General features: G+C 49.1%; 1 protein-coding gene across 3 annotated transcripts in view; it reads right to left on the reverse strand.

The window, feature by feature from the left end:
- Window positions 1-7,333, reverse strand: part of MTCL1 (microtubule crosslinking factor 1) — a 133,216-nt gene extending 125,883 nt beyond the window's left edge. For 2 of the 3 annotated variants that reach the window (XM_055125793.1, XM_055125794.1), the window contains exon 1: window positions 6,666-7,333. In XM_055125793.1, coding sequence (XP_054981768.1) covers window positions 6,666-7,313 — 648 coding nt within the window. In that variant the 5' untranslated portion in view covers window positions 7,314-7,333. The remainder of the gene's footprint in view (window positions 1-6,665) is intronic. The other variant, XM_055125795.1, reaches the window with a different exon arrangement.
- Window positions 7,334-10,130: the final 2,797 nt, after the last annotated feature.

The following is a 10,130-nucleotide window of genomic DNA, read 5'->3' on the forward strand; positions in this document are numbered from 1 at the left end:
ATAGCACAGCAGGTAGAGCATTTGCCTTGCATGCGCCGACCAACCAGAGTTTGATTCCCAGGATCCCATATGGTCCTTCGAGGACTGCCAGGAGTAATTCCTGAGTGCAGAGCCAGGTGTGACCCAAAAAAGAGAAAGAAAGAAAGAAAGAAAGAAAGAAAGAAAGAAAGAAAGAAAGAAAGAAAGAAAGAAAGAAAGAAAGAAAGAAAGAAAGGAAGGAAGGAAGGAAGGAAGGAAGGAAGGAAGGAAGGAAGGAAGGAAGGAAGGAAGGAAGGAAGGAAGGAAGGAAGAAAGAAAGAAAGAAAGAAAGAAAGAAAGAAAGAAAGAAAGAAAGAAAGAAAGAAAGAAAGAAAGAAAGAAAGAAAGAGAGAGAAAGAAAGAAGAGGGGGGGGCTGGAGCGATAGCACAGTGGGTAGGGCGTTTGCCTTGCACGCGGCCAACCTGGGTTCAAATCCCAACATCCCTTATGGTCCCCTGAGCACCGCCAGGAATAATTCCTGAGTGTAGAACCAGGAGTAACCCATGTGCATCGCTGGGTGTGACCCAAAAAGCAAAAAAAAAAAAGGAAGAAAGAGAAATAAAAAAAATGTGAAACAGTCATAGGAGGAGATTATATATATAATATATAATTTCCTAAATCCAGGACATGATTCAGCAACGAAGCACATACCTTACATGCAGAAGGAGAAGGGGGGTAGGAGAAGGAGGAGAAGTGGAGGAGGAGGAGGAGGGGGAGGAAGAGGAGGAGGAGGAGAAAGAAGAAAGGAGGAGGAGGAGAACTCATCAACATTATGCTAAAGAAAAAACCACAACTGTTGAAGGGCTAGTTGAACCCACAGCAGCAAATCATTTAGCAGGCCAAATGTAAATACGTTTTAAAAATAAGTAATCACTAACAGTAATTGCATTAAGAGGAAAACTAGAGAGAAATATTGTATCTATTTGAATCACTGCTTTCATAATATTTTATCACATTTATAGAGTAGAAAGCACCCTTTATTAAATATTCTACCATCATTACTAGCCCTATAATAACCCTACCAGGAATATATCACCCCCATTTGATAAACAAAGAACTACACCCCTACTGTTTAATGTATCCAAAGTTTCACAGTTAGTACATGAAAGGTAGGCTGCAAATCTGTCTGCTTCCAAACACCACATCCTCTTTCCAGTAAATACCATAAATTACTTGCCACAATATAAATGAAACAATAATAGGACTGAAATTGTATCTTAAGAGCCCACCATCAGTTTAAAGCAATGAAAGCAGGCTACCACTTAGCGCTTGAGAACTGTCTATGTACAAGTATATCAATTATTAAAATTGGTCCTTAGAAAACATTGCAATGTCAAGATCTTAAGACCCCCATTTCCCAAATGAGGTCCTGAGAGTTTCAATGGCTTTCCAGAAGGAGTCTACATAGAAGAAGGAACAAGGCAGTGTTGCAACACTTTTCATAGAGCCCTGAAAAAAGCAATTTTCAGGTTCAGTGAAACAGAGTTAAAAGAAAAGTGAATTATAACCCATGTAAGCTTGTAGCAAATGTTTGAAAAGCAAAAACTGTGATTATTCAGATTAGGATCCTGATGGATGGTGATTTTCAGGCTAACATAACATTAATTTTCTGACAGCATGCTGGAATTTAAAAGAACATTGTACTAAACCTTAAATATGTCTGCTAGTGGAATGTTAAAAAAAAATCCAAATCAAGCACAACATATAATGTTTCTAATAGCAATGATTTAGAATAAGTGAGAGTGGGAACTGGCTGTAGGGTTTCATACACAGAAATCAATGAGGAAAACACGATGTCTGCATTTAGCAATTAGGCATCAACCTAGAGGATATTAAGTTTAGCGAAATAAGTCATAGAGAGAAAAACAAACAACAACAATTTGACTCCTGTAAAAAAAATTCTTCCCAAAAAGCAAGAGCCGTGCAAACACAGTAGTAATGCAAAAACAAGACCACTATTTCCAAGATTGGTGATGTGGGAAGGTTTGAATTGCTATCTATAGGGACATCCTGGAGCTCAAGATTCAAGCTTGAGAGGAAGTAAAGTTCTTTAAATTTTTTTATTAAAGAAAACATTTTCTTTATCTTATTAATTTAATTAATTTATTTTATTTTTGTTTTAAATAAAAACTGTTGAATTTAAATGTTCCTGTCTATGCTACACGCAAGAAAAAAAAACTTTACACTTAAAAAAAAAGTACAACAAATAAAGAAACAAAACAAAAACAAAGTCTTAGACTATAAGGACAAAACAGTAGTTATCAGAAAAGGAGTAAATTGGGGTCACCTACATGGTAATGAAGACGAACTAGGCTTTGCAGTGGTGAGGAAAATATAGTCTATACATAAAAACAAAGTTGTCCTGAATCCGTAATTTTGTGCTTAATTAACTCTGTAATACTCTGACATGTTACATGATCATTACCCCACTGAAAGCTAAGCTAATTGCAATTCACTCTATTTTTAAAATCTTGTAGATAAACTGATATCTCAAAGTCATGTGACATTCTCAAGTATTCTGCTTTACCTGTAGCTCACACTTGAGCCACTTTTCTTCATCAAGAAATAATGAAGAATTATGTGTGCACTAGAGTAAACCAAGATTAAAATTAAACGTTCTCATGAAACTTCTACAAGGATAGTTTTACCCACAAATATATAATTCTTTTTTTAAAATGCATGGCTTCTTAGTGCCAATGATGAAAACTTACTGATAAAAATGTATCCAAATCTGAACCTCCTTGAGACAACTGAAATCAATAACTAATTCGATGTTAATGGGTCCTCTTTAAATAGCCCCAGTTTGACAGTCTGGGCCAGCATCTGTCCACTGTTGTAATAATTCCATCTTCTGGGAGTTGCAAACACAGACTATTGTCTGCAATAATATACAAATAATCCACCTCATTTCCATCTGGACAATGGAAATGTTCTCTGCAGAGTCCCAGCTGGAGCGAAGCTGTGCAGGGGCTGCTGCCATTGTCTACCAAGTGACAGTCCAGTCCGCAGCTGCTGGGCTCTATGTGCCCTGCCCTACATTATGCTGCCACCTAAGATGATTACAACCGCTCTTTCAGGGGCTGCATAAAGCATGAGTGTGGCAAGTGGAATGCGGGGGAAGAATACAAATTCTGTCCACTTTGACCCTTCCCAGAGAAAGGGAGGAGGCGTGGGGAGGCAAGAGGGTGGAGCTCACGCACTTCAGCGGCTTCTTCCCTTCCCTTCGTGCATCTGTGACCTGCGGTCCTGGCAGTCACACTGAGCCCAAACACTCACTGCATGGCTTCGGATTCAGACAGCATCTCAAGTGGGACCCGGTAGGGTGAGGATGGGTTTGTGGGGATAGCTGGTGGCCTATAAAACCCAAATGACCTTCCCAGCCACCTCCCCTAGGAAATCTCTCTTCTCAAAGAATCCAGTGTTGTCTGCCCTTGGAGCTGGCACTAGCCTTACCAAAAATAATCCTCATGAAATCACTGAGAAAGCAGAGCAAAAGCAAGCTGGACACCAGCGCTTTGAAGAACACTATTGGGGAAGGCAGCGGGGATGGGTGTGGGGGGTGGGTCGGCACCATGATCCAGTGTCCCTGAAAGCATTTTCCAAATAAGCCCCGAAACTCCAAGGGATGAAAACCTTCCTGCAAATATTCTCTGTGGAAACAGGAAACATAATTAATAATGTTTTCAATGAGCATCCAGGCATGTCTGATTGATTGTCTCTGAGCACTGGAGCCAAGCACGGTTGTGGCCGGCAGGTGACGCAGCCTTTAGTGCAGGGATTCATCACTGAGAAACGTGTTCGGGCTTAGGTTAAGAAAGAAGTCAAAGCCTTTAGATCACCAAACTCAGCTGCTCACCTGAATGTCCAGAGATTCCCACATATTCCTGAGTTCCTCAGGTATAGAGGGACAACAAGAACGCTAGCCTGACCTCTCTCCTGCAAAGAGCTAGCAGCCTGGATTAAGTCCTCTTGCATTTTCAAAATCCAGTCCCCTTTAACAAAGAAAGGAACAGAAAGCGGGGTCCAGAGACGCTCTGTACAGACCCACCAGCACAACAGGAGGCACGCACTTCCCTGGTGACACTTGCTATTCTAAAATAATCCAACAGTCTGGTCTAAGCTGAGAGAAAAACACTTGAATTTCCTGATCAATAAGAGGAACCCTGCTAAGGTTCTGCAGACTTTAGTTTTCTGTCCCATTGTCCATTGATTCAGTAGCTCAGAAGAAGTAACAGTCCTGTATAGCAACTGAATCAGGAAATAATGTAGTTCTTCATGTGCTCACAGTCCTCTAGCATATATCAAAGCAAAAATCTCAGAGTCTCTTCTTGTTAGGTAACATCTGAATTGACAGCTGCTGAATCTAACAGCAAGGGTTCTGGGCAATGTTCTGGAAGCGAACAGTAGGTCAAGGATACGCTTTTATCTACCATGAGAGGAGAATCCACTGCTGAGCAAAAGAAGTTTCTATTTACAAGGTGCAAGCGCTCCCACTGTCTCTATCCCCACAGGGTCACTGGAGTTTGGTTCTGCACACGCGGGCAGACTCACTGACCTTTAGAAAAGACTACAAGGATGGCTGTGTCTCGTTTTCCAAATGAACCACTGCCGCTGATGTTTCTGAACCAACACACATGTATCTGCAATTGCGCGACCTACTCCTCTTGCCTGTTGTCACAGAAACAGCCTGGACACAGACCTGAGCAGACCAAATGGCCCTGGCACCTATCCTCAGGACACAAGAGCATATGTCTCTCAAAGCCAAACAGCAGCAGTGGGACCTATGTGATGGTCCGTACAGGGGCTGAGGGGATGTATTCATTAGGGTTCCTTTACCTTGAAGAGAAAACAGGGGATCTCCTGGTGAAGCTAAATACTGGGAACATTCTGGGCCAAGAAAACAATTCCAAGCACAGCAGCATGCTATAAGAAAAGCATCTGTGCTGGAAATTGGGATACAGAATCCGGAGTCAGGAAAAAGATGCTAAACACCTATGAGCTCTTTGACCTTGGGAAAGCCATTTAGGTTTTTTGGGCAGATGTGTACCACTGGTGGCTCACACTTCAATGCGGTTTCGTTAACGCACACAGCACCTCCACTGTCACGTTAAAACCTTACATCGTGAAGACTCACTTGACTGTTAAAGACACACGATCAGATTCTAGAGTCAGAAACCTATTTATTCACCGCACATTCAACCAAGGAGAAAAGAGAAATACCCAGTTTCCCAGACATGACTCCTGAATGAAGTCTAACCTGACTGTGAGAATCAGAGATGCAATGAGAAACACTGTCTCTTAAAATTGTTTTCTTTCTGTTGTTTAGCATTTCAGATTTGGATAAACATCTCTCACTCCATAGGTCAGATATTAAGCTTTAGTGCTAGGGTTGCCACACTGAGCAAACCCATCCCACACCCTATATTTGCTTATGGAGGATTCTCCAAAGTGCCGGCTCCCACAGAGAGAGGCTCAACCAATAGTTGATCATTTTTTCCAGCACCTTTGAACACATTCTGTTGCCTCTTACATAAGAGCAGGTGACCAAAAGCAAAGGTACTGTTGAAAACACCTTACTCCAGTCTCAACAAGCTCTCGTTGCCTCTCTTCTCTGTTTTACTGTCATTAGCTCTTTGCCCAAGTTTAGTGACCAGAACACAGCAGAGAAGAGATCTGGTTTGAGAAAACTCAGCAATCAGCCTGCCATGAACAGAACATTCAGCATCATTCACCTTCCAAGCCATGGCCTCACTAGGTCCCCAAATTGGACCTTCATGGAAGAGGGCCACCATGGCAGAGAAAATACCACTAACAACCTGACTCCAGATGGGCAATGCCGCCCAAATGGGAGATGTATTGCCATCTCAACAGAAACAGGGAGCCCTTTCTTTCCTTTTTTCCTTTTTAAAACTTATCCGAGGATTAACAACAGATCAAAACCTTGCCCCAGTACAACCCCTGCTTATCTGACCTCACGGGTCTGGGTGCGGGAGGGGACATAGTTTGCCTGGAACCACAAGCTTTCCCAACTATCTAAAGCAGACTGTGCACGTCCACGCACCAGCTCTGGAAAAAAGGGGTGGAGGCACAGAGAGGCCCCGGCAGCAGGCCCTGGGGGAGAATCCAGAGGCTGTAGCCGCTGCCTCGAGGGCGGCGGCGTGCGGCGGGGATCAGGTGGCTGCTCCCGACACCAGCGGCCATCAGGGTTTGCAGAAGCTCACAAAGACCTGACCCGCGGGGCTGTCGCCCAAGCAGGCCACACACACGGTAGCTATGGGGTTCAGCGGCGCGAGCCTGGGCGGTCCCCGCGCTGGAGGGAGCGCGGAGGCGCTGAGCTCGGGGGCAGACGCGAGGACTGCTGGACGCGCCAGTGGCCCCGCGCGTCCTCCGGCACGTGGCCGGCGGGCACCTCGGCTCCTCCTGGTCCAGGAGCGCCCCGCTCGCGGGGCAAAGGTTATGGGGGCGCTCCACTGATGTGTCCCAAACCAGTTCACCTCAAGGGGGGGCGCAGGCAGAGGCGGAAAGAAGGAAAGACGCTGTGGACGCCTGGGTCCAGCCGCTCTTCCCTGAAGTTCTGCCTTTGCATCACCCAGGAGCAGCCTGCACGGGGTCCGCCGGGCGCGGGCGTGTCGGGGCCGCGGCTCACCTTAAGATAGTCGTTCTCGGAGCGCAGCTCCTCCACCTCCCGTAGCAGCTCCTCCTCCTGGGCCGCCGGCTCCTTCGGGGGTCCCGGCGCTGCTCGGCCCGGGGGGCTCCCGACCAGGCTGCCGCGAAGGCCGGGGCAGGCGCAGGCGAGGAGCGAGGGGCGGCCGGGACTGCGGGCATCGCTGCCGGCGGCGGGGCGCGGGCGCTGCTCGTCCGACAGGGGCTCGGAGGGGCCGTCGGACAGATCGGAGCTGCTGTCGGCTTGGCTGCTGCGGGAGCCGGGGCCGGGGGCCGCGGGGGCGGCGGAGGCGGCGGGGGGTGCGGGGGGCGCGGAGGGCGCGGGGCTGCGCGGCGCCTTCCGAGTCTTGGTGGCAGCGGGCGGCCCGGGAGGCTTCCCCGCCCGGGACGGCGGCTTCCTGGGGCTCGGCGCGGCCCTGGCGGCGCCCGGCGGGGGCTTGTCCTTGCAGCCGCCGCGGCGCGGGAGGCGGTCGGGGGCGGCGGGCGCGGCGGCGCGGCCCGGCGGCTCCTGCAGGCCGGGTCTGGCGGGCGAGGGCGCGCGCTGCGGCCGTCTCCGCTCGGGGCCGCTCGGCGTGTCCATGGCCCGGGCCGGGCGGCGGGCTGCAGCCTGGCCCCGCGCCGCCGCTCGCATCCCCGGCCCCGAGCGCCCCGGTGCACGCGCGCGCGGCCCCGCCTCCGGGGCACAGGGCGGGGCGCCGGCGCTCGGGAAGCAGGGTGCACCCCGTTGGCTCCCGGAGCCGCGTCCCTGGACCCCCAAGCTCCTTTAAGGCCCGCGGGTCCCGGATGCAGCGAGGACGCGGCCGCGGCGTCAGAGCGGGCGCCGAGCTCCACAGTTGGCACCCCCAGCGGCCGCCGGGACTCGCAGGAGCAGGAGCAGCTCGCCGGGCGTGGGGGCAGCGAGGGAACTCACAGTCAGAGTGCCGGCACCAGCCAGCCGCGGCCGGACGTTCCACCCGCTTCGTTTCATTGGATCATCCCAACCAGCCCTAGTCGGGTCCGAGGGCTAGAGATCGCCAGAGGCGCAGAGAGGCAAAGTCGCCGGTCTGGGGGAACCTCAGGCACCCGCGTCCAGCACCGCCACCATCCACCCACCCTGGTCCCGTGTCTCTTCATTTCTCAGTCCTGCGTGCTCCCCACGAGGCAGCAGCTGCGGCCGCAGGAGTCTCAGCCTGTGCCTTGGACTCCTTCGGGTCTGGGGTCCCTCCCTTGCCCGTTTCATTAGAAAATACTGCATGAACCGGGGAATATGCAGTGCAGACCATCAAATGCTTTTCACATGTGAGTTGGGGTTATGCCCGGCGTTAGGTGTTGAGCAACGCCTAGAGTGTTATGGCCCAGCAGGCTGTCTAGACGTGGGGCAGCCAAGGAGCAGTAATTACAAGTTGGGAGGGTCGCGCCTACCGGCTTGGGCAGCTGGGCGCTTTGCTGGAAGGACGGGTTGGTCTGGGGGGAGTGGCTGAAGGCAGGCTAGGACTGAGAGGTAACATTGAGTGTGAATACGACGGGTACCCTGTCTCAGCATGGACATTGAGCCAGAGTCTGGAGGAACAATTAGAGGAGTTGAGATTTGATCTCTGATTTGAAGATTTAAAACCTGACTGGACCTCTGTGCTTAGAAATATTCCCACTGACGGTGAGGAGGGGCTGGAGTGGGGTGCTTAGTGATAGCAAGCATAGGTCCAGGCCAAGGGTAATAAGTTTAAAGGGGGAGAGGGGCTAACCAAAACCTAGGAATAGCTCAAGGATAATAGCTCATCACCCAGTGTCTCTAGTGCCAAGTGCAAGGCCTATGCCTGCCCCCCACCCTATACAAACCCAGGTCAGAAATGTAGACTACCACCCCAGCTCTAGAACTAGAATGTACCACATGGCACAACTAAAGGGGGGTGGCCCCCAGGAGCTGTTGTGCAAGCACCAAAATCAACATGTGCATATGGCTGAGATCCTGGTTCGATTCCAGACACCAATGAGCCCCAAGCATAGAGCCTGAGCACCATGAAGTGTGGCCCACAGCATCCCCCCCAGTAATGATTTTTTTAAAAAGTGTGCAAACTCTAAGTCTCTCCACCCAGTGTGTGAGCACTGCAAGCAGAAGCTTGAGCCGAGGCTGACATTTGATACACACAGCAAAGAAAGTAGGGGAAAGAGTAAAGGAAACAGGTTTATGAAAGCAGATGGGGAAAATAGACTCCAACATTTGTGATCTTAACTACACATTGTCTATCTTATATGCAGAATAATGTAATTTTTTTAAAGGTATGTCTGGGTGGGCTGGAGTGATAGCACAGCGGTTGGGCTTTCGCCTTTCACATGGCCAACCCGTGTTTGATTCCTCCGCCCCTCTAGGAGAGCCCAGCAAGCTACTGAGAGTATGAAGCCTGCACGGCAGAGCCTGGCAAGCTACCCGTGCATATTGGATATGCCAAAAACAGTAACAATAAGTCTCTCAATGAGAGATGTTACTGGTGCCCGCTCAAACAACTCGATGAGCAATGGGATGACGGATGTCTGGGCACCACCAGGCTGCCAGACACTTGGTCCTGCTGAAAAGCGAGCAGGCTGAGAACCAGACTGAGCCCTGGAGACAGCTGATTGCTGTGCTCTGCTGCTGTGTGCCGCTACTGGGTATGTTGTTGAGTAATTCCTCTGACTGCCTGACAGCTCACGCAGATGGGATCTGAACTGAGTCTCCTTCGATGCAGGATCTACTAAGACCTCAAACATACTTGAGTACTTGGGGGGTGGGGGGAAGGACTAGTGACGACACAGAAAGTGTTTGCAAGGTGCCATACAACTGTCCCCTAGAGGGCGCTGAAACCCCCACGAAGCAGCAACGCTGATCCCTAGAGCATCCAGGCCTTCATCTGGTACTTCTAGCAGAAAAGAAGTGTCCAATATCCTCATGTTTCTGAAGAATTGATTCCAGGATTCAGCACAGTTCACCAGCCCCTCACACCATATACAGTCATTAAAAAACACCTCAAAAATGTCACATTAAGTTGGTTTTCCAAAAATATTACCAGGTGAGTACAATACTTGTATCCAGCTCCTCCTTCCTTCATGTAGTAACTCAAATGCAATTTGTCCCATAAATCATTAATCTGGCCATTGATTCTGTTGGCTCTTGCTAGGAGGTGTTTAATAATGCTATGTTTTACTGATACTCAATAAGTTGTAGATATAAAGAGATATCTAGGTGCATTTTTAAAGTGACATGTGATTTGGGGAAAAATGTTGTTAAATCAAGTTATTAAGAAAAGATGGGCAAGATACTATTTAAAAAAACTTAAGCCTCTTTAATCTTTATTCTGCAGGAGAATGACAAAATCCAATCTGAACGTGCTGTTTGCATCTGTCCGCAGGTCCAGTCTTGCTCTGCCCTTTCTCAGTGTGGAGTGAAGAATCCGTAATGGTGGGTCATAAGGTTCCTGGATTTGCTGAGTGGGTT

Source organism: Sorex araneus, chromosome 2 (assembly GCF_027595985.1).
Source record: "Sorex araneus isolate mSorAra2 chromosome 2, mSorAra2.pri, whole genome shotgun sequence".
NCBI lineage: Eukaryota > Metazoa > Chordata > Mammalia > Eulipotyphla > Soricidae > Sorex > Sorex araneus.